Source organism: Hoplias malabaricus, chromosome 1 (assembly GCF_029633855.1).
Source record: "Hoplias malabaricus isolate fHopMal1 chromosome 1, fHopMal1.hap1, whole genome shotgun sequence".
Classification (NCBI taxonomy): domain Eukaryota; kingdom Metazoa; phylum Chordata; class Actinopteri; order Characiformes; family Erythrinidae; genus Hoplias; species Hoplias malabaricus.
In genome coordinates this window covers 10,240,694-10,265,544 of record NC_089800.1, presented here as the reverse complement: position 1 = coordinate 10,265,544, position 24,851 = coordinate 10,240,694, and the positions used below count along the sequence as shown (strand labels likewise).

Here is a 24,851-nt window from a genome sequence, read left to right as displayed (position 1 = left end):
CCTAAATCTATCCTCCAAAGGTTTGGAAACTATAGCATTTTTGCTTGTTTAATGCTATCACTAATGGCTTACATCTATCCCTAACCCTAAGTCTAACCATAATCTGAAATCTAAGCTCCAAAATATTAGAAACACAGTGTTCTGTGCTTGTGTATATATAGGCAGGTTATTTGGCGCTGTAAAATGCTTTTAAAACTTTGCGCTAATCGCTAATCTTAATCTTTGCGTCTTCTTCCCACAGGCATTTACAGGGAACACCAACACAGAGAGTGTGGTGAGACACGACCTTCAGCACGTCATCGTGGCTCGGTTTCTCCGCTTCGTCCCCCTGGACTGGAGCGAAGAGGGGCGAATTGGGCTCAGGATCGAGATCTACGGCTGTCCGTACTGTGAGTAAACCATGCGCAAATACACCTCAAAATAGCCATGATTTAATATTTACAGTTTTCTGAGAGTTTGGTTGTTTTAGGAAATTAATTCTTCTCATCTGATATGATTATTCTAATTACTAACTGAATGACAAATACCTGGGGGATGGAGGTCCATTCAGTTTGACCCAGAACTGATCAACAGCACCCACAGTAAAGATGCTGTAGCTGCCGTCAAACTCAAAGTGCTCTAACATTTAAGAATTTGAATCTTTTGACTTCAGAAGAAACCCTGGATGAGCATGTCCACAGATGTTTGTGCTGCTCATCTGCTCTGGGTTCCTGTGCCGTTCTTCGGTAAACGTCCACAGCCAAAGACATTCACTGTGACATCGAGGTGTCATGCTCTGAATAGAAGCAGCTGTTTGATACATTGAAGTTTTATGTAAATTCAGAATTACATAAGGATTCGTTTTCCTTCCTTCTCCACAACCCCATGCTTCACACTGAATATTTAAGTGCCATGACCTCCCTCATTTCTGATTGTATTTCCTTTTACAGAAGTGGTTATTTCATCGCAGATGTTGTGTGTTTGTCTGCATACACTGTACACCAGCATCATTCAGAAACTTCACAGAAGGCAGGCTTATCGTTTTCAGTCCCATCTGAGGGTTTATAACGGAGGATAATGCCACCGGCGCCGGATGAGGATGAAATTACATACGTGTAGCTTCCCCAATCGAATGAAGCCCCTGACAAATTCATCCCTCTCGTCTTATTACATGTCACCAAATTGATCTTGATAACAAATTTCAATTAACATCCGCTCAGATCAGTCTTCGAAGTGACACGCCTGTTCCTCTAATTGCAGTAATGTAATTAGCCCTCGCACTTCTTATTTTCCCTTTCCGATTTACCCTCTATTTGCAAATATGCGTCGGCTGTTTTCCCATTTCTCTGAAACAGGAAGCGTATAGACACAACTCTGACTGCTGCTCGGTTCAGTGGACGCACTTCAGTGAGGCCTTCAGACCTGGCATAGGTTCAGGGTTTAATCAGTTTGCTAACAAGAGGGTTCTTCAATGGTTCTTTAGTAAAGAAGATAGTTTAACTTAGAACCACAAGGTCTGTATAGAACCAGCTCCATGGTGAAATTGTTCTTCAGATTCATGGAGAATGCGGTGTGTATTTAACCCATGGCAGTGGTGCACACACACATACACATGCGCACACACACACACAGAGTGCTGTTGTCCCTTGCTCACGGACCCTTTAGCCATGGATGTTAAGCCTGGTCCTGGTCCAAAATGCAGTAGAACACAGTTTAGCAGTTTGTATTTTATTCTGTTTTTCATTATTGGAAAACATTTTTTTTTACATTAAAATCCATTAAAATCATACTTCTCTCTCTGAAGTAAATGAGCTCACTCTGAGAGAATCTGCCGTTTCTGCTGCTCAGTGGCTGTAAACAGCAGTCAGAACAATGGTCCATTCATCATGAAATTTTTATAAAATGTAAGAGCTGATGTTTTCAGGTTCTGCCAAAAATACCCAACAAAAACAGGTTCAGAGAGAGAGAGGGAGAGAGAGAGAGAGAGAGAGAGAGAGAGAGAGAGAGAGAGAGAGAGAGAGAGAGAATGTGAATTAATCCTGTTCTCCGTCCCGTTCACAGCCCAGCGTCACAGGGTGGGTTTCCTGATGATTTTCTTGTCATGAAGCATCTCATCCTCTTTCCCTCAATGTCTTTCTACTCCTCCATCATCAGCCCATCACTGACGCTGATACACACTGCTACACACACTGAATGTGAAGGAATGGAAATTTCACTGCATTTATAGGGCATATAGACACCAAATTGGCCATAACATTAAAACCATTGTCAGGTGACCCGAATAACACTAATAATCTGGCTCCAATGCCCCGTCCTTTGTGTGTGTGTGTGTGTGTGTGTGGGTGTGTGTGGGTGTGTGTGTGTGTGTGTGGGGGGGGGGGGGGGGTGTATATATGAGGCAGTGGGTAACTGTGGTGGTCATAATGTTTTGGGCAGAGTGTCTCCAAAGCTCAGGTCCCGATGTGCAGTGGTCAGTAAGCTGATAGTGGTCCAACGAAGTGACAGGGCCCTGGTTACACGGGTGGGTGTATATCCACACACACTGTCTCTACACTGTCCTTGGTTGCTGTAGCGAGATGCTCCCGGTGAGATATGATAATGTAGAGGGTGATAATAGATGAGAGGGCTGCGGTGTATTTTGGGTCTGTAAACGATACTCAGAACCATTCAGTTTAAGTGTTTTAATGCGGCTAATGGCGCTTGATGTAGGTGTTGTTAGTTGTTTTTGGTGATTGATACGTACACAGACGGTCACTAAAACACACTCACTGCCCAATTCAAGTGGCTTTAGGGTCTGAAAACAAACAGGGATCTTAGCATGTGTTTGTGGTTTTTCTCACTTCAATCATAATGCTTTTTAAAGAACGGGGACATAGGCAGATATTCACACTCTTGTTGAGGGTCAGTGTGTTTTTATGTGCCATGAAACCCATAGGAGATAATAATTACATCTTTTTTTGGTCAGTTTCAGGAGTGTAAACTGTAAATGGAGCAAACAGCACCAATTACACACGTTAAAGACGCCAGTGCTGCGGAGGGTTTAGAGTCAATGGTCAGAAAACTGCAGTTAAAGGACCGTTTCATTTAGGTACTTTGAGGCCTGCTCTGAAAACAAGCTCCACTCGCTCCAGATGAGTTTTAGTTAGCTCTTTTCCACCGAAAAAGAGAAAGAAACCTCGTGAACTGGTTCCAGTGAGTATTCTTAGTTATCCAGCCAACCTGTGGCTTGGGTTGCAGCTTTATTTGAGACTCTGAGTTCTTTCTGGAGCTTCTTTATCTTGATTCACGCATGAACACAGTCACGGTCAGCACAGAAGAACGATTTTTTATCTTTTTTTTTTTGTTCCAGCTGGAAATTAACTTTTCTGGTTACCTTTTTATTTATTTATTTTGTTTTTTGGTGGAATCATGCCAAATGGTTACAAATTAGATTCTTGAACAGGAACTTAACTGGTTCCACATTGGTGGAAAAAGGCAAATCAGTATGCAACTCTCTTTCTCTGTTTCGCTCTGTCTCTCACTCATCTTCTTCCTCCATGTCACTCTTTTCTGTTTTCTCTCTCTGTCTTTCTCTCTCTCTCTCTCTCTCTCTCTCTCTCTATCTATCTAAGATTTACTATAGAATCCAGTCTTCCACTCTCTCTCTCTCCCTATCTCTCTCTCTCTCTCTCTCTCTCTCTCTCTCTCTTTCTCTCTCTCTCTCTCTCTCTCTCTCTCTATCTCTCTCTAAGATTTACTATAGAATCCAGTCTTCCAGTCTGTCTCTCTCTATCTTTCTCTCTTTTCCCCATCTCTCTCTCTCTCTCTCTCTCTCTCTCTCTCTCTCTCTCTCTCTGTCTCAGATGGAGTACAGTCAGCATTAATCTCACAGTGAAGTCAACAAGATCATTTACATTTTAATTAAGCTCAGATCAACCCTAATCAGTCTCAGCGTGAGGCGGGGAGAGAATGTTCCGGACAATATTCCACTCTGCCTTTTCCACCACTTTTCTCTGTCTCTGGTCCAGATTTAAAACACTGATTAGATTTGGGAGAACAGCTGTTTTAACTTGAAACAATTTACCTCCTGAACTTTTAGAGTGCTAAGTCCAGCCCGTAAACACGTCCGGTCCAGTGCTGCCCAGGTGCGGAGCGCTGACGGTGGAGCGGCTGAATGCTGCAGAGGAGCTTGAAATATTAAGTATTTGCTTAAACCCAATGTGACCTGTTGGGTTTGGTCAGAAGTGGACATCATTTCTCAAATATTTGTTTAGACTTAGGTCTCACACAGACTCTGCTTAGGTTCCTCAGAGTCCGTCTCCTTCCTTTAACAGATTCTGACCTGCGCTGACCACGGCTTTAGCTGCTCTCGCTAAAGAACAGACCTCACTCTCATGTCCCTCTTGCTGTCTCTAGTGAACAGATAACCAGTTCGATTGGCTCAGTTGACTGAAGATATTACCGTATTAACTGGGTTAGCGGCACACATCTATCGCAGCGATCCTCTGGAAAAAAAAACAAAAACGCTCATGAACATTATTATTCATTCTCATCAATAAATCAAGAATTTCTAATGAATCCAGATAGAATTGTTACTCTGCTCAGGTCCAGACTGAGGTCTGCAATTTGGTGATAACTGTTCTAAATAATAGTAATAATACTAATTATAATTATAATAATTCATTTCATTCATATAGTGCTCTTTAAGAACCCAAAATACAAAGATCAACTCAAAATAATATATTCAGATCTATTTTTCAGAGATCATTGTCCCTAAATACTGTAGTTCCGCTGCTGTAATGTGGGTCAGAATATTGTCCACTTTTGAAAGTTTTGAGTTGAGTTCAGACACAGTTCTGAGTCTAAATTTGCTCGGGCAGGGCTCGATTGGGACAGAACTTTGTCCAACTACACTCTGATTTATTCAGAACTTTATCAGGCTATGGTCAGACTGGGCTGCAGTCAGATTCAGAATCTGTGAATTTGGACTCCGGGATTAGTGCTGTTTGTGGGGTCTGGAAGTTTGTCGGACTGCATTTGGGTTTGGATCAAACTGAGTCCAGGATAAAGCTGGAGGCTGAATGTTGGGTTCTGTGTGGAGCAGTACCTGAGAGGGAAGAAGGGAAGGGAAGAAGAGAGTGGAGTATGAAGCAGATTGTGTGATACGTGTTTACATTCATGGCTTCCATCAGTCAGCACTCCGACAGCGGTCAGAAATCCTCCACCAATCACACAGTGACCCAAACTGCTTCATCAGCAGGCGAAGTCCTGCTCTCTCTCTCTCTCTCTCTCTCTCTCTCTCTCCACTTTATCATCTGATCCCAGCTGCAAACCTCTCTCTCTCTCTTGCTCACTCACACTCACACACACACACACACACACACACTCTCAACACATCATTTAACTATACTCGGTATGACACCCAGTACCCTCCCAAGCACTTATCCAACTCTGGAACTCCACTTCTGTACTTGTCTTTCTCGCCTGTTCTCTCTCTCTCTCTCTCTCTCTCTCTCTCTCTCTCTCTCTCTCTCTCTCTCTCTCTCTCTCTCTCTCTATCTATCTATCTATCTCTCATCCTTATTCTTTGTCTCTCATTCTATTTCTACCATAACATTTTCATCACTCGCTAATTCATTCTTTCTCACCCTTCACCTCCCCCCATTTTCCCCTCTCTCACTTCTCTCTCACCCTTTCTGACTCATCCTCTCTCTCCCTCTGTCTCTCTCCTTATTTAACCCATTGTTTTCTATATCCCTCTCTCGCTCTCTCTTCCTCTAACCTGTCCATTCTCTCTCCACCCAACCCCCACCCCCTCCCGCCCCCAGGGTCAGATGTGATTAATTTTGATGGGCAGGGCGTGATCTCCTACCGATTTAAGATGAAGAAGATGAAGATCTTGAAGGATGTGATTTCTCTGAAGTTTAAGACGGCGGAGAGCGAGGGGGTTATTCTTCACGGTGAAGGGCAGCAGGGTGACTACATCACGCTGGAGCTTCAGCGAGGGAGGCTACTGCTGCAGATCAACCTGGGTAGGCACCTTCACCACCTTCCCGTCCTTACACTCATTACCTATGAGGGAAGCAAACACACGTAGTACTTCAAAAGCTTGATTATTGGTCAGGAGTAGGTATGAGTGGATCAGACACAGCAGTAGCTGCTGGAGTTTTTAAGCCACTCACTGTCCACTCTGTAGATACTCACAGCTCTGAAACACAGTGACAGTTATGAAACACCTGCAAATGATCTGGTATTAAGAGAGGGAACACAAGGAACAGAGGGGTGGGGACAAGAACCAAAATAAATGGTATATAATACATGCAGGCCATGTTATTACTGAATATGGGCTTACGTAAACCATTTATAGGACATATTGGACATAGTTACTGTTTACATGTAATTCTGTCAGCTAGGAAATCATTTGACCCTTCAGGGACACTGTAACTGAACACTAATCCAATCTACAGTTTTTATTTAGTTATTGACTGTATGTAGTCGATGCCATTTCACATCAGTAAATCTGTTACCTCTGTTCTGCTTAAAGTCACTGATATATGATCTGATATTGAATTACTATGTAGCACCATATTCATCATGACCTGAGCAAACAGCTGACACCAGGAACCAGACGTCCGTCCTCTCTTTAGAAACAGACTTGTCATGCCTCAAACTGCTGAGGACTTTGGTCCACCTGCGAAAGAGCTAGGCTTTATCGAAGGAAGCTCGATTCACTAAACCAAATGTTCTCAATTAGGCCTAATCGATATCATGAAAGCAGATTCCAATTAGCAAAGCTGTGGAGAGAGGTGTAGCTGGAGTGATTGAGCTGTTTAGATACGGATCTGCCGTATTAGGATTAAACCAGGGTTTAACACAAACACTGCAGACAGAGTATTCCGGCTAATCAGGTTCTAATGTGGTTTTAAACTGAGGTTTTGGGAAAAGTTGTTTTGAAGAACCATTTTAATAGACATTTTGAATTCAAGAGGCTTTGTGTTTTATGTCTTTTCCACAAAAGTTGATAGGAAGCATTGAGGCAGCAGACATATGGAGAAGGGCATGGATAGTGGTGTATAGGAACAGGACATATGGAGGCAGGTAGAGCATAGGAAGAAGTCTTTTTTCGTGATTTGGAGTAGGGTATAGACAAAAGAAATGAAGGAGTAAGGCACAGAAAGCAGTGCACAGACGTAGGGGGTAGTGCATGGTGTAGAAAATAGGTATATGGAGTAGGGTGTGTGAATTAAAGCTAAACATAGGTACAGGAACTAAGGTATAACAAGTAATGCAAAATAGCAGGGCACTAGGACAGGGAGTGGGACATAAAATTAAGTGCATATGAATAGAGAGTAGTGCATAGGGTGTAGGGAACAGGTAGCAATGCATAGAAATAGGACATATACTTAGGGAGTAGGTTGCTCGGATTAAGATGTAGATAGTAGAGTTTTATATAGAAATAATGGGGGCTACGGTATAGAAAGTAGTGCATAGAAGGTGGAGTTTAGGAGTAGGGAGCAGGATATAGAGTATAGATAGAAGTGCATAAAAGAGGTAGTAGTTCATAGAACTACGGCCTAGGGTTTAGGAAGTAGGGCCAAGAATGCAGGGTTTAGGAATAGGGAGTAGGGAACAAGGCGCAGATTGCAGTGAGCAGAACTAGGGAGTAGCACATACGAGTGTAAGGGGTAAGGCATAGCAGTACATAGGAATAGGGACTAGGGTATAAGACGTAGGGCAAAGGTGTAGGGAGTAGGCAACTGCTATTTCATGTGATATAATGTATGTTCTGTTATGTTTGTTGTGAAATGCAGGCAGTAACCAGTACGGCTCAATCCTGGGCCACACGTCGGTGACCAGCGGCAGTCTTCTGGACGATCATCACTGGCACTCGGTGGTGATTGAGCGCTACAGACGAAATGTCAACTTCACTCTGGACCAGCACACACAGCATTTCCGCACCAACGGCGAGTTTGACCACCTGGACCTGGACTATGAGGTACGAGCTGTGCTCACCTGGCTGGACGCGCCGGACTAATGGCTTCTTACAAGCACTAAATATTTAATTTGATTTCATATTTAATTTAGCACCGGACACGGCATGGACACGGGGGTCGTTTACTTTAATTACAGCGGAGTAATGAAAGGGGAAGGTGGTTTTACACTGGAAATCTGCTCTGGAATACAAGAAGAAGGTGCACTGGTGCTGTCTCCAAGTTAATGATAGGTACCACGGTGTAATTATATATTTTAAGGCCTTAGTCTTATTTCATCAGTATGTTTGACCTAGGAGGCTTTCTGGAAATTCCTTGGATTTCATTTTCATTCCTGATGTTCCACAGCTGAATGTGTGAGGGATCGTGCCATTAGGCCAGAAACCTTCACATCGACCCCTCTCCTCCTGCTCTAGATAGATGTGTTCTAATTATCCCTGAACTCAGCGAGGAGTCTGAAGTCAATTCACAGGCCACAGTCGCCCCACTGTGCTCGGATAAACTCTTGTTAACCCTCTCTTACCCGGTGCATTGCTGGTGATCCATATCATGAGCGTTGTGTTAGTGCCCTTTAAATAATTCAAATTATCCTCGAGTGTGTGATGTGTTGTGTGTCCATGTTAGTCATGGTAAAATGGATCAGCGTGTGGAACTGGAGCTTACACTCTCATCTATTACGGTGTGAAAGCAGCTCCTTTGCTGCCTTTATGGTTGGATGCTCAAGGGAAAAGTATGCTCTTCTTACTGTGCCAGGGTTATAAAATCAATGTTTATGGCTTTAAAAACATGTTCAGCCCAGATTGCAAAAGTATTCTGGCCCTGTTTGGGCCCACTCCCCACCAGACGTTGCTTTTGGGCCATGGTTTACCTCAGCCAGCTCACTCAGCTCTGTCTTTGCCAGAAGGTGCCAGATCTGGTTTACAGCCTGTAGCTGAATGAGTGTTTGTAATATATGGCCACTTTAGGTTCACCTGCAGTTTGGCGTGTGTGAAGTGGCCCACGTTGGGAATACATCAAAATAAATGACAGCTTTTCCATTGTGTGGTACCTACAATAAACTACTGTACTCTACTCAGCTTTTCTGCTTTCCCATCATGTAAATTTAGTCCTGGTCTTGGAAGTGGGTTCTTGCTTAGTGGCTGTTTTTTAGAGGTTCAGAGGTTCAAACCTTGCAGAGCACTGATTGTCCAGAGAGAGTCGTCACTCTACGCCACGCAACGCAGATGTCCAGCACCAACTCTCCATCTGTAAAATCTCCAGCTGCAGCAGAGATCACATTTGTTTTTTCCGACTCACAACGACAGCTCGTAAAATTACGCCGTGGTCTTTTGAAGAAGTTCAACCGCTCCTTGCAACAAGGAAGGAACAAACTCTACTGATCTATCTGAACTGATGATGGAGCTGCGTTCACTCCCAAACAACTACAACAACAACATGCCAATACACCATGAGTAAACAATGCAATGCTTAACTTTATCTCTGCTACTGTTGTGGTTTCCAAAGCCCACTGTTCCTGTTAGAGAGGTTTTGAGAAGATATTCTCAAAATACGTGGTGGTGGTGGTGGGGGGGGGGGGGGTGGTGTTGCTGTGGCAGGTGGAAAAAGCAAACTAGGTGCAAGGTACCAAACTGTAGGGTCCAGTAGAGCAGGCACCAGGCAGTGGAAAAGAGCCAAATGCTGTATTATAAATAAGCCACTTAATTATAGCAGAGCAAATGGAAACAATACAATGGCTGTTTGTGTCTGCAGTTAAGGGGTTAAAAGTCACAATGTCAGCCCAGTATTTATTGAGCAGTGGATTTTTTCCAGTTGCAAATGAAATTCTTTTCTTAGTATGGTATTAATCCACATTAAGGCGGTGTAGCGAGGGGGTGTTAATGTGATCATGAAGTAATAATGCATATTAATGTGCAGAGTGGTGGGATGTATAGAAAATTGATTTTCAACCGCGAGAGGGAAATATCGCATGGAGGCCATAGATTTGAAATGCTTTCATTGTCTGTTGAGCACAGCTCTGGCCCAGTTAACATTCACACACAACACTGAGTACACAGAGACGGCTCGGGACAAATGTGCTCCAATTAAAGGGAAAGTGTCGGATTAACGGAGCAGAAAAGAGATCAATCTGAAGTGCCGAGTGGTGGGCTTCCGTTCCTCTGCTGCTAATGGGAGAGAGTGTGTTTTGCTGATCAAGCTGAGAGACTAATATCACCTTCCTGAGCCTCCGTCCAGTTCAATAAAAACTGAATGCTCATTAATACCACCGTTAGCTTCACTAATAATCAATGCAGCTTTAATTAGTCCGCTCTCTTGCCTGAGTTTGACCACATACTGAAAACTGAGCATCAACACACGAGTGAAAATACAGTATTTAAATTGTGCTGAAATAGATAAGAATTAATGTTGTTTTAGAACCTCTCGTTTGTGCTCAATCACTCACTTAAATTACATTAAGTTAAAATGGAAGGATACTAAATACATACAAAACATTTTATTGTCACAACTCTTCTAACACAAGTGAAGTATATTTCTCTGAGCTGCCTGACTGAGCTGTAAATATATATGACGGGTGAATGTCTGTGAGGAGTGTGGTGTGTTCTCCCTGTGTCTGCGTGGGTTTCCTCCGGGTGACTGTCTGTGAGGAGTTGGTGTGTTCTCCCTGTGTCTGCGTGGGTTTCCTCCGGGTGACTGTCTGTGAGAAGTGTGGTGTGTTCTCCCTGTGTCTGCGTGGGTTTCCTCCGGGTGACTGTCTGTGAGGAGTTTGGTGTATTCTCCCAGTGTCTGCGTGGGTTTCCTCCGGGTGCTCCGGGTTCCTCCCACAGTCCAAAAAACACACATTGGTAGGTGGATTGGCAACTCAAAAGTGTCCGTAGGTGTGAGTGTATGTGTGTCTGTGTTGCCCTGTGAAGGACTGGCGCCCCCTCCAGGGTGTATTCCCGCCTTGCGCCCAATGATAGGCTCTGGACACACCGCGACCCTGAACTGGATAAGGGTTACAGATAATGAATGAACGAATGAATATATAAAGTCACAAATTACAGTATTTGTAAATTAGATGTGTATGATTATACTACACTATTAGTATTAATGAATTAATTTGAGTAGTGAAAATAACATGATAGAGCATACAATATAGATATAACAAATAATATATCTACATTTACATTACTCTACATTTAGTGGAAACTAACATAATTAAACAACATTAGTAGAGATTTAGTACAAATTCCATTAGTTGTTCCATTAGTAGCATAGCATAAGTCCATCAGCACAATTTAAATATTCTTTCTGTAGAATATTCTTTCTTATCAGAACGACAGGGTAAAAAAGGTACATTGGTTCTGTATTTGAATATTAGTAGAAATAATTTGAATAAATTTCATTTGGGTCGTAAACATCTGATTTACTGAAGTCAATTTGATTGTTGTTGTTTTTGAGAAAAGTCTATGTTTTTTCTTGAAGTTGAGTTTCGGAGGAATGCCCTACTCTGGCAAACCCATCTCAGGAGGACGGAGAAACTTTAAAGGCTGCATGGAGAGCATCAACTACAACGGAGATAACATCACAGACTTGGCCAGGAGAAAGAAACTGGACACCTCCAGCTTTGTGAGTTACATTCAGTTTCTACCAGGGGTCGTATGTCACTGTGACATTGCCGCGCTGGAGAGGTGGCCTTAGACGTGCAAACATAAATAAAGTTTGATCAAATACACCAGTATTTAAGAAAAGAAAATTCGAAAATCAGTTCTTTAATAATCGCATTGATTATTTAAAAGTGTAATCAACACTGGGAGACTAATCACTGAATATAAATACTAGTTTACAAATTACAAACTACTTCACTCCAACTGTAACATCTTCAAAAAGAGCTTTGAATGGTTTTTTATTTAAATCAGCATTTCTCTAGGGTCATTTTAGCCACTTTAACTATGTCAGCTTTTATTACTTACTCTCTTTAAACAAATTATAAAAAAGATATATTTTGTGTGTTTATTTACATTTTATCCCATCTTCATTTACATTTAAAATTGTGACTTTAATTTTGGCTGATATACATTTCCTGTTTATTTATATTTTATCATACCTTAGCCATTTTTAAATTATGATTTTATGGTTTATCCGTTTATATTTGGTCATTTTTGTCTTATAAAAACTATGTAAATCATTTTAAACTGCATTTATGTATAAAAAGTGCTATACAAATAACGATTGTTGTTATTGTTATTAATTTTAACTTTGATAATATCAGAAGTAATTAAATTCAGATCAATTTAATATACTTATAGCACATTTTTTACAACTGATGTTGTCTCAAAACTGCTGCCACTGTGTTATAAACGTGATAAGCCTTGTCATATATGTGATGTCTTGGTAAAATCACTGTAAACTACAGACTTATTCCTTTAAATTACAACAGCACTGAACTCTTCTCAGCCAATCAGGTTACAGAACTGGAACTAGCCGTTCAATAACATCTCCATCCCCAAACCTGAAGTGAATATGACAACAACGTTTATGCATCATGTACAAATTGTCATTTAGAGCGCTGTTTACTCCGATAGCGAAGTGTGTCTCTTTCCCCTGGAGTTATTCAGTTACAGTTAGTTGGGCTCACTACGCCGACATGTTGATGTATGAGATTTTAATGAGCTTGGCATTGATTTCCCTGTGCTTTATGAACTTGTATGGAGCGCAACATTTTGACAAATTTATCAAGAATGCTGTGTTGTTTTTAAAAGGGCCACAGCACGGCTCTTTGAAAGTTACACAGTGAACAAAAATGAGGAGCTTTAAAGAGGTGCTGGCCCTGGTGCTTGTGTTAAAGCCAGAAATAATCCTTCCACATCCACCAGCTAATTTGACACATCTCTTGAAGATGGTTAGATTAATTATTAGCATTTGCATTAAACTTCATGGGGAAGAGAACGTACCTCTGTATCGATGAAGCACTCAAAAAGGACTGGATACACTCTGCCATTTCTGTTATGATGAGGCTGATTAAGTTCTCTGTATTCAAAAATGGGCTGAAGTGCATTTAAGGCCCTGGAATTACCATTTAGAAAGGTGTGGGGCCAGAGAGAGCCCGAATAAAAGTGCTCGACCTTGCATGCTCTCGCTCTTCTCACTTCTTTTTGGCCCGAGGTTCCGAAAGCTACGCTGTGGTTGGAACATGCTGCAGCTGCACTTTTCAAATAACCAACTCTAAGCTCATTTTTTAACCCTATGTCCACTCTGTCCACTCTGTGAGACACTCCTCCCTCGTTGGTCCACCTTGTAGATGTAAAGTCAGAGACAGTAGCTCATCTGTCGCTGCACAGTGTGTGTCGGTCGTCCTCTAGTCCTTCATCAGTGACACAGGACGCTGTCGGCTGGATGTTTCTGGTTGGTGGACTACTCTCAGTCCAGCAGTGACACTGAGGGGTTTACAAACTCCAGCAGCGCTGCTGTGTCTGATCCATTTGTACTAGTACAACACATTAACACATCACCACCACGTCAGTGTCACTGCAGCGCTGAGAATGACCTACAACCCAAATCATACCTGCTCTGAGCTTTGAAGAACAGGGTGAAAAGGAGTTAACAACGTTACGTATGCAACGTAGCAACAGGTGGCCTACAGTCTTTAACTGTAGAACTACAAAATGCTCCTGTGTGGTCAGTGGAGCTAAGAGAATGGACAGTGAGTGTAGAAACAAAGAGATGGCTTTAATGTAATGGCTGATTCATAACAGTTTTATCTTTAGTGATTTCGGATCATTTTTATTGGCTCATTTGTTGCCAAAAATAAAAAACAATGTTGTTGCTCCAACAGCAATGATATATATTTTTTTTTTTTTCCAGACGTGAAATTTCTAAAATAGAGACAAAAAATAACAAACATTGCTGACTTCAGAGGGTCCCACAGTGATTCAGTTCAGTCAGGACCCCGAGGCCTCCCTGGTAACCCATGTTTTCTGATGTTCTGCTTCATTTGCAGCGAAACCTTACATTCTCCTGTGTGGAATCGCACACATTCCCCGTCTTCTTCAATGCTACCAGCTTCTTGCAGCTCTCAGGACGGCGTGAGCACAACATGGTGTCGGTGGGCTTCCAGTTTCGGACCTGGAACCCCAGCGGCCTCCTGCTCTTCAGCTCTCTGACCGACGGCATGCTGGAGATCGCTTTGAACGATGGAAAAGTCACGGCGCACATCAACGTCACACAGCAGAAAAACTCCCGCGTCCACATTGCATCAGGTACAACCCTGACTTATTACTTCCGCACTGCAGCAGGTTGCATCAACTTGTTTTTCTGTGTCTTTTTTTGTGGTTCTTTATTGTTTTTTTCGTATTTGTTTGTTTTTTTCTGGGGAAAACAAGCCGTAAAAGTCAAGTGGAACTACTTTGGTTAATCATTAGCAAAACTGCAACACTGAGTTACTAACACTGAACAATCTGTTTAGTAATTTTCCCTCCAGGGCTCATTATCACCCAGCAGGTGGCCTACCACTCACAGGTTGTCAGGAGCCTTGCACGTGGCAGTAGGCCATGTGCACGTAAACTTCCTTAAAAAACTTAAAAAGAAACAAAACCAGTAACAGACACATTTCCCTTTTGGCACTTACAGCTCAATTACAGCCCTAAGTTAAAGCTGACGTTCACAATTTTAATTTAAACACTTTTTTTTGTAAAATTTTGAGGATGTTTCCACACGTTTGCTAGCTCTCTAAGTTAAGTTTGTGTGCTCAAAACTGGTCTAATGTGTTTACAAAACACTGGTTTTTGTAAACGGGTAAAAACAAAGTGTCTCAGTACAGTATGCTAGGCTTTCTCTGTCTCTGCTCACGGCAGAGCAAAGGCATCTGGAGTATTTTAGACAATGGAGAGAACTCCACACGTTGAAAAGCACGAAACAATATGAAGATATTGCTATATTCCTGCTTCATGGGTTGGTAATATTGTTTTATTTTTGCTGATTTGGATCTATTTTGGAATTCCTTGTCAAAAGTGCTATAAATCTAAACAACTCAAGTAACAAATGAGTTTCTGTGGTAATTCAAAAACAGTGACTAAAAACATACAGACTTAATCTTCAGCCATGTACAAACAGCAACATTTTTCCCTCAAGCAGACCATTCCAGCTTAAAAGATGCAGAGCTTCTGAACATAAACAAGACAGAGTGAACCGTGTTTCCCCACAATCACGGACATCCTCTTTAACACCGTCATTCAAGGCCAATGTGGGCCATAAGAGAACAGGCCACGTGTCACATTTGTGCTAAACATTCACTGCTATCTGTGTAGAAGAACCCACAAACATTACAACTCCTAACGAGGTAACACCCAGACAAAGCAACTGAGAAAACTCAGGGGTGTACACACAGAGAACGGCTGAAACAATCCCTAAATGCTGGAGATGAAAGACAGAAAGAGTCAGAAATAAGGCGAGGAGACAGAGACCTAAACCTAAACAGAGAGTAGGTGGAAAGATCATGAGGACTAAAGTAAACGCTGAGCACACATGAAGAATCAGACACAAAAATGACAAGAACTTTGACAAGAAGATTTGTTTTGTGTGTGTTGCTGATAAAGGGCACTGTTTTTGCACAAGCCTTGGTGCTTTTTTTTTGCTGTCAGCTACAGCCAGCAGTTTTCACTCATTTTTTTGCAGCTCATTTCCTTTGCTCATCTCCCCGCTCCAACTTCTCCTTAAATATCACATAATATTTTTATTACTTACTGATTCGGTTCATTTCCAACCATTAGAGCATCCATTCTTTCGAGTTTTTCAAAGAAATCCACAGGGACACATCCTGGTTTGCGTCACTCTCTTATTAAAACATCACAACTACAAAGAAACAGTAGATAGAGTGAGGTTCTTTTCTTTTAGATTTAAATTATAGGCTTTTTTTGTTGATTTGGAGGTGCCCTTTCCTTTCAGAGGAAGAGTGTGAACTAATCGCCGTCCTCAGACACTCACACACACTCACACTCAGAGGAGCACTGCGCTAATAGGCCATTATGAGTGAGGCTGGATACAGTTACGTTGTTAACCTCCAGGCTAATTGGGCTCTGGCTATTTGGACTCCTTTATCACGTTTAAGAAAAGAAAAGTGACTCCAAACTGATCCCCAGCGAGGCGACGGCAGGTAATAACTGCACCCAGCTCCACGCATTCCAATATGGCAGTGAAGTCCATTCAGTGAAAAGGCCTCTCATATTTGTAGTGCGCTGCCCAGAGAGCTTTAGTTTATGATGTGACATCACTTAGCTGTTACTGCAGCTAGGAAATAATTACAGTTACAAGTGTATTTGTAAACGTAATGATCAAAAGTCATGTGCATTAATTAATTCATTTGTTCATGCTTTTTTTTTCAGTTAGAGCTTCAGGGTTCATGTTCAGGGTTGCGCTGGGTCCAGAGTCTACCTGCAATCACTAGGTGTAAAGGAGGAATACACACTGGACACAGCACCAGTCCATCACAGGGCATCACACTCCCCACCAGTCACTCACTCTCTCACACCTGTGGACAGTTTCACACACTCACCCAGTCACTCACTCACACCTGTGGACCGTTTCACACACTCACACCTGAGGACTGATTCACCTAGTTACAAGGGAGACTGCAAAAACATGTAGCACCTGACTTGTGTGAGGGGCCAAGTGCTCTCAGCTGGAGGATAATAGCCTCTCATATACTCCACACCTGAAAAAATGAGCCTCTGACTCAATAAAACAAGCCTCATCCACCTCACTGTCCACTCTCTCAGCTCCACTGACCACTCAGCTGCGTTCAGTCATTCTACAGCTACAGACTGTAGTCCACCTGTTGCTCTGCATACTTGTTTGGAAGATAGGGGTGGTGATAATTCTCAGCGCTGCAGTGACACAAACCCAAACAACTGTAGGTCATTTACTGTGTCCTACAATTACAATTAGTATAGCAGTCTGAGACGAAACACTCTTTATAACCTTGTAGTGAGTGGGCGGGGCTAACCTGCTGTTGGCTGAATAGGCAGATGTATGCAAATGTAGGTAGCACTTTAAAACCTTCAACACCTGCTCCCATTCCCCAAAACTTAACACCATTTACAAACTGAGAAATGTTACAGATGTTTGCTGTAACTTATTTGTGTTTGTAATTTTTTGGCCTTATTCTATTCTATTAATTAACTTTTAAAGTTTTAAAAATGGGACATATTTTTCTGTTGGCTGCCCAAATCTGAAAACGAGCTGTTCTGATTCTGCTTCTCTTCTGACATCAAGTGCAGAGACTTTAGAATTGCCCCGCCTCCTCGTCTGAGTCTATCCAATCACAGCACTGGACCCGGAAGGTTAAACACAGTAAAACTGAGGAGAAATAAGATCCCTGTGTATAAACAGAGAAGAAAGATAACTGAGCGAAAACGGCTAAAATCCAGAGCTTCTGCTCCTCACTGCTGTGGAGTCGGGGTGAACGGTGAACGGCTAATTATTATTTAAAGGAATAGGTGCTGAAAGCGGGCGTTCGGAACAGGGCTGTTTAAACAGGGGGAAAATGTTGCTGTGGGGTTTGATCCTTGTGGTGTTTTGACCTAAGCATGTCATTTCATTAAGAGTCTTTAATGTAATAATGTAACATTTTGAGCATTGTCATTTGTTCATGTTTATTGGATCTGAAGTGAGTATTAGATCATCATTTAGAGACGTGTGTGTACACATTGCTCGCAGTGTGTGAAATGCAGGAACACAAACTTGATGTACACAGATATTTCTGTACAGAAGAATGCAGGGGTTTATTCATTTCAGAGCTCAGAGGGACACATCACTGTAGCTGAGTCGAGCTTATTGGAACACAGATTGTTTGGTTGGTTCTTCGTCACAGGCTGGAATGCGTTCATTAGTGAGAATATGTGAAATTACACCTGCAAATGAAGCCGGTGTTTGAGTCAGTCATGCCCTTCATATTCCTGAGCATTGAGTCATGGAATACATCTCTGTAGGGTAAATGGCACAGACAACGGAGGTTAGAGGGGGTGCTATAACACTTTAATAGAGTCTGCTTTTAGACAGACTCAGACGAGAGAAGCGGACTGGGTGGTCTTGTTTCACAGTGTGTCCCCTTTAATAACTTTAGTAACAGTAAATTCATGTTAAAGCAAACTTTTTTCATCTGATGTCTATAAAGCGATGAATTATGGGATGGCGAATAGAGAAAGAGGTAATAGTCTAATTGTTGCTCGCGCTGAGTGAGAAACCAATCACTTGCCTTCAGCCGTTAAGTTAACCTCCCCCTAAAGATGTAGGAAGAGAGTGGGCAACACATCACGCAGCTGTTTCAAGGCAGTTGTGTAATAGAGTGAAGCTTTCAGTGGTGATTTGTGGACTCTCGTCTTTACAGCAGGACCATCTGCCCACCAGCGAGATTTCTTTCTGGATTGGGGTCATAGGACCACTCTGCTTCCCCTGAGGTGTAAATTGGGTTTACGAGTGTGAACAGTGTGCTTCAGCTGAATACGGAGTCATGCCTGAAGCATGTAATACACCCATGTGACCAGCAGGGTCAGCGTCATGGATGAGCACCATTAAGCATGAGTACTACAAGTAGTACAACTAGTTTTTTTAGGGGCAGCCGTGGCCTGGTGGTTAGGGAACTGGACGTGTAACAGGAACTGCTCCCCGGGCGCCGTGGCTAGTGTGCTCACTGCCCCCTAGTGTTCACTAGTGTGTGTGTGTAAATGTGTGTTTCACTGCACGGATTGGGTTAAATGTGGAGAACAAATTCCTTTGTGTGCAAGCACAGGGCCAAGAAAAGTGATTCTAATTTCATTGGGATGCTTCATGTTAAGGTTAGAGCTAGCTTCTACTGCCCAGTGCTGGGGGGATTTGAAACTTATATATTGCTGTAATAAGCTTTATAGTAACATTAATTTTGGTTGGTATTTCAGGTTGGTATTTATCTTAACTTTCATTTATTTATTAATTTACAGGGATACTTACTAATTACGTATTTCTTTATATCAGCTGTGAATAACCTCCCCCTCCAAATGTAGATGACCTCCCTCATGAGAGATGATGCAGTGCAGCATAGAAAAACATCAGAGCAGAACCTGTTGTAGATTTCCTTCCCTCACTAAATGATAATTAGTTGTAATGAGGTGGATGTGGTGAGGCTGTTTCTGTACTAACTGAACGTGCACTTATAATATTGCCAACAGATAACGATGCTCTATTTCAGAGAGTATTTATTTTTTTTTATTCCCAGAGTCATTGGCCGGATACAATGCGGCGATTATAATGATAAAGCCTCCAGGACGTGGAGAGGAATAATCTTTTTGCATCCAAACGCCCCTTAATCTCACGTGTTACTCCCATGTTTCTGAGACGTTCCGCATCTCCTGGTGTGTTTGTTTGTCTTTTAATCGCTGGCACTCTGAGCGAGACTAATGGCTGCTGAGAGCATCGCCGTATATTCAATTACGAGGCGAAATTGACAGGGCGATTGAAAATTGCCTTAGATTTTCCACTCCTGAAATCCTGGGCCTGTACAACAACAATGACAAGCGGGCGGCGCTGACAGGTTGATGAATCACACCGATCACGGGCCGCTCCGTTGTGTTAATGCAATAATTTGGAAGAAGAAAAGGGGGGGGGGGGTGAAAAATTCGCTATGCTTGGTGGCTTTTTGTTTTCCCCTCATTTTCTCAGTTGTACGCAGTCAGCTGTGGCTCTTTCTGACTCCTCAGGCCCTGGAGGCTTTTCAGAGTCTCAGAGGACCAGAGAGATGAGAGAGAATTGCCTCTATCCTCCACCCCTTCCTTTCGAGCTCATATTGATCCTGTATAAGCGAATCTGTTTACTCTTCAAATATATACGGAGCCCTCTGGCTTTTATGAATTTGACTGGACTCCTAAATATTTGCTCGTCGGAGGGAATTTGAGAGGCTTTCCACCCCTGGCCCATAAAGCAAAACAGTTTGGCATTATAATGGCAGTAAAGCACAGCGTTTGGGCTGGGCACTGCCCCCGAGGCATCTGCACTATTGTAATGTGTTTCAATTTGACGCAGACCTCTCCGTGGAAGGTGAAATGTGAAGACTTTGTGGGTTTATTTCTTCATTATGGATTTTGCTGAACTGACACTCATGCTCTTTTACAGTCTCTCTCTCTCTCTCACACACACACACACACATGCACACACACAGTTGGCAGGTTCAATCAAATTAGGTTTCTTCTTTAGCCTCCTCGCAGGCTCTCGTTTTAACCTTTGAGTCACTGCTCTTCCCAGGTTGGTGGAATAAAGCCTCCTGCTGGACCCCATGCTTAGGGATGCTGCTTTATTGAAGTGTGTAGGTATAAATTATCTGTGCAAAACATGCCTAAACCTTTTATAACTAGTGACTCACCTACTGTAAGCAGGATCCATTCGACTGTCCCCTCAAAGCTTGTATAATCTCCACAGAAAAGCATGAAACGAAGTTAGCATCCTCACTGCCTCCCCTCAGAAAGTGGAGAAGAGCAGTGAAGTGCCCATGCAATACTTTTGGGACTTGTTGGAGTGGGGTTTCGTATCCTACAGATCATCCAACCTCAGTTCCTGGCTTGTTCTTGTGGCTGAATGCCATCAAATACTCACAGCAATGATCCATCATCGAGACTTAAAGCCTTCCCAAAGAGAAGAGGCAGCAGGAAAGAGGGACAAACTAACTATTATCCTTTCAGAAAAGACACTGGACAAGCTTCAGCCTTGTAGTGTATATCTAGTGTACTACTTCATGCACTTTGTAGGGAGTAGGGACCCATTTGAGACAGAGCCCAATTTTTTCTGCCTTATTTATTTATATAGCACTTTTTCAAATATTTCAGTAAAATAAAACTAAAGAACAAAAATAAAGAAATAATTAAAGAACAAATATAGAAAATCATTTAATAAAAATTCAGATATGAAAATAAAAGCTCATTTTAAAAATCTTGATATAAAAATTGATTCATGTCTTAACGAAAAATATTTTAAGCAAATTATATTCTAATTACAGTGCAACCTAAACATATAGACTGGTGTTAATTACATTAATGAGTGATGGTCATCAGTTTTGAGTTTCATTCATTTTAAATCCTGTCTCGTCTCGGAGCTGATTTCTTTCTCCAGACTCTAAAATAGCCTTCCCCCGTCCTGACACATTATCGTGTGAGCTCAGCAGGCTGTTAACAAGCTTTCACGTCTTTTTCTCTGTTTTTCTCATTCCGATGGCACTCGCTCAGGCAGGTATCAGTGGAAACTGTTTCAACATCACCCACTAACACCTGAGACTCGTCACAACTCGGGGTGAGAGCCTATAAATGTGAACATTACACAATTACACAGGATCGCTTCTCACTTCTCCAAGGGTTTGGACTTGAATAAAATTATCTTTTTTTTTTAGCACTTTCAAACTTGCATTTAGGCTACATTCACATTAACAGAGGTAAATTAATGTGACCAAGATCACATTCAAATCAGTAATTCAATATCAATATCAATTTCAATATCCTTGATCAGATATGTATCAGATTTGTCAGCGTTCGACATGAATGAACAGTCAGATTAGATTTCACGCATCTCTTCCCCTTATTCATTTTACTGACACTAAATGTCATTGTTTTCTTTTGTATAAGTATAGCTTTATAACCGTTATTGTAAATTACTCTATAGTTCTCTTAGAGGCTCTGGATACAGACTCTCTCTGGAATGTTTGTGTTTGAGAGTATTAACGGTCTCCTGATGCAGAGGTGTTAACAAGAAAGATTCAAGTGAAGAGTCTTTAGGCTAGAGTCCGTGTCAGTTCACAAGGCTGGAATCAAGGCTATGAGCCTAATTAAACAGTCCAATTCAGGTGTTTGATGTTTATTTAATTTATTTCCCGTTTTCTCGCTACTCTTCTGTTATACACCAAGTATTTAAATTCTCTGCCACAGTGCTCTGACTAAAGCCTCACTACACTTTACATTTTACTCACTGATATTACGCTCTCAGATGGTGGTGCACTGAAGTTTTCAAGAAAATAAATATATAGAGAGAGCGAGAGAGAGAGAGAGAGCGAGAGAGAGAGACCTTTCAAGCGCCACGCAGAGTGCCTGGATGATGGAAAGATGCTTATTTATTATGTGTTATTTTTGACAAGTCAGAGTTGAGTCGGGAGTCATTTGGGACGAGTTGCAAGTCCAGTCTGAAGTCTATTTTCATGTGACTGGAGTCGCTAACTCGAGTGACCATCTCTGTGCTTATGTAGCGTGTCTCTAAGGTTTCTCTCAGTGTGAAGCCTAAAGGTAAAAATATGTTAAAGGACAGAAAATAAAACGGTATGATTATTGTCTTTATTGTAAATTAATTTAATAACTGTAACTGTTGTTATTATTCCAAAGTCATTAGTGTAAGACTTAATGTTCTTACGTGTGAAAAAAATGAACAATAGTAACTCTTTTTATTAATTGATGTTAACATATTTTCCTAGTTTAACCCTTGGGACTATCCCTAGTACAGGAAGACTCAAAAGTTTCTGGACACCCTTTTATTTCTTTGATATGCTACATGACCACCTTCCCATTGGAAAAATTGGCTCTTGATCCAATATGGCGGCTTTCAATATGGGGGCCATGTTCCCGACATAGTGTAAATGTGAGGCCCCTCACCTATTACTAGCTGGAGTGTTCTGCGACATTATGCTCAACCTGGGTTTCTCCCAGACACACACACACACACACACACACACACACACACACACACACACACACACACACACACACTCACCCAGACACTCACACACTCCTGTGGATATTTTGGCTTACACTATGATTCTGTGGGTAGGGCATGTGGGGACCACACTGAATCTTGTCAGGACTCAGGACTTTTCCACTAGGGAAGTTCTCCTGTTTTCTCCGAGTGTAAACTTAGCCGAGGAATCTGCCCCCGACGCCGGGTCTTACATAAAAGGCCGGTGCGCATCATTTCCGTGTTTGTGTTCACAGTGTAGAAGGAAATGTAATCACAAATTGAATCTTTTTTTATTACGTTTTCTTGCTCTCACAGAAGCCCTTAACGTGGGGCTTTATTGCGGCGGCTGTAGATTGCTTTCCGAGCGCGAGCATATTGCAACGGCGGCGTTTCTAAGTGACGGAAGAGGCCATGCATAGAATTAAGTGGAAAGAGATGCAACTCAGCTCTTCTTTATGCCTCTCTGGAGATGCCTGATGTTCATTTCCCGCATTTCCAGGGAGCGTATCCATGCGCTGAATTCCAAGCAGTTGAATAATCATGACGGCTGGTCGGGAATTGTCCTTTTGCTGCGGAGGGGGGGTTGTTTATGATGGACTTCAGTCCTGCATTCAGTCCTTCCATCGCTGCTATTTCACATCATGGAAATGGTCAGATAAAATGGACAAACCTGTTCATCAAAAATGTCCACTCTGTGTTAATCTTATTTCTTTTGCAATATTGTGTGTAATTAATAGAAGTTACTGTACAGTTCAATACAACAGTTTGCTCAGAGCTCTATAAACCACATTAAAATTTCATACACAATCAGCTATAACTTTAAAACAACTTTCTAGTCCTCATTCACTGCACCGTGTAATTCTACAATTACACACTATAGTCCATCTGTTACTCTGCGTAGGGTACGCAGGTATGATGTGGGTGGTGGATCATTCTCAGTGCTGCAGTGACACTGATGTCATGGTGGTGTGTTACCAGTCATTTAAATATAAAGCATGGCAGATAAAACAGTTTATTTAGGGGAAAAAAATGAAAAAATAAATGAAGAATCCAGTTGTTTGCTTAAAAATGTTGTAACTTCTGAAGTGTTACCTAGAGTCATTTTGAAAAGTTCAGAACACCCAGCTGCTGGACGTTTCACCTCCCTGCGTCCGTCTGAGTGCAATTTTATCAGGCAAAAATAAACACCGCTCTCCTCTCCACTCTCTGCCCAGCTCCGGGCCACAACAGCTTCAGAAATCAATTTAATTTGTGGAGGTGACTGCTGAGAGAAACAGCGTGACCTTTAAAACTCTGTGGATGTGTGAGACGTTCTCTCTGAAACACTGATGGACATTAAGAGACGGCCAGTTCTCATCTGCGTCCCACTGCTCTCGTGAAGACCTTTCTGCTTTTCGCTCTTGAGGAGGGGCTCCTGTGAGTCTTGGTTCTGCGAGTGGTATTTCCTTTCACGTAGGAGAAGAGGGGCTAATGCCGCACTTGGAGGGTCTCCTTCTGAGTCTTGGGAAAGGACAGTGTTGGGAAAATGCTGCACTGTTATTGGTCCATTATTCCTCTCACAAGAGTGATTTAAGCCTAGAGATAAACATGAGATTAAAAGTCCCTGGAATGTCCTCCTTTGAAGACAAAACTTTTTTGGGTTGTCTGAACCACCCCCTGCTTGGCAAACTAATTTATCTCACTGCTGTGCTGCCTTAAATGCTGCTGTAAAAACCTCCCTGGTCATTAACATTTCATTCCCTGGCATATATGCATTTTATATGCCTCATAAATGTTTGAGGAAGCTATAATCCAGTGTCTAATCTCAAACCCCTGGAGCCTGTGGTCCAGAGCCTAAATTATGGATGCAGCAACAGTACGACAAGGTCAAGAGACAAGAACCCAGTTCACTTCCACTTCTCACATGAGACTGTACTAAATCGGGCGCTGATGGGTCAGTGTAAACACAGAGATGTGGAACTGATCCAGTCCTATGGTGTCGGACACATTAATGCCACATTGTTTGTGTTAATAACTTCACTTTTCATGAACTACTGTGATGCGATAGTAGTCAAACATGTTTAAACTTTTCAGAAAAACATATTATGAAATGGATTATTAATTAATGATGTAGCTCTAAAATGTAAATAAAACAGCCATACGTTTATTAAAGATGTTTGATTAAAATATATATTAATCGTGCCACCAGCATCA

At 42.0% G+C, this 24,851-nt stretch overlaps 1 protein-coding gene across 1 annotated transcript in view; it reads left to right on the top strand.

The window, feature by feature from the left end:
- The window catches only part of cntnap2a (contactin associated protein 2a), a 355,408-nt gene that overhangs the window by 169,777 nt on the left and 160,780 nt on the right, over positions 1-24,851 (top strand). Inside the window, exons 4-8 of the mRNA XM_066646476.1 lie at positions 242-389; positions 5,787-5,990; positions 7,770-7,954; positions 11,412-11,555; positions 13,927-14,185. Of these exons, the coding sequence (XP_066502573.1) occupies positions 242-389; positions 5,787-5,990; positions 7,770-7,954; positions 11,412-11,555; positions 13,927-14,185 (940 nt within the window). The remainder of the gene's footprint in view (positions 1-241; positions 390-5,786; positions 5,991-7,769; positions 7,955-11,411; positions 11,556-13,926; positions 14,186-24,851) is intronic.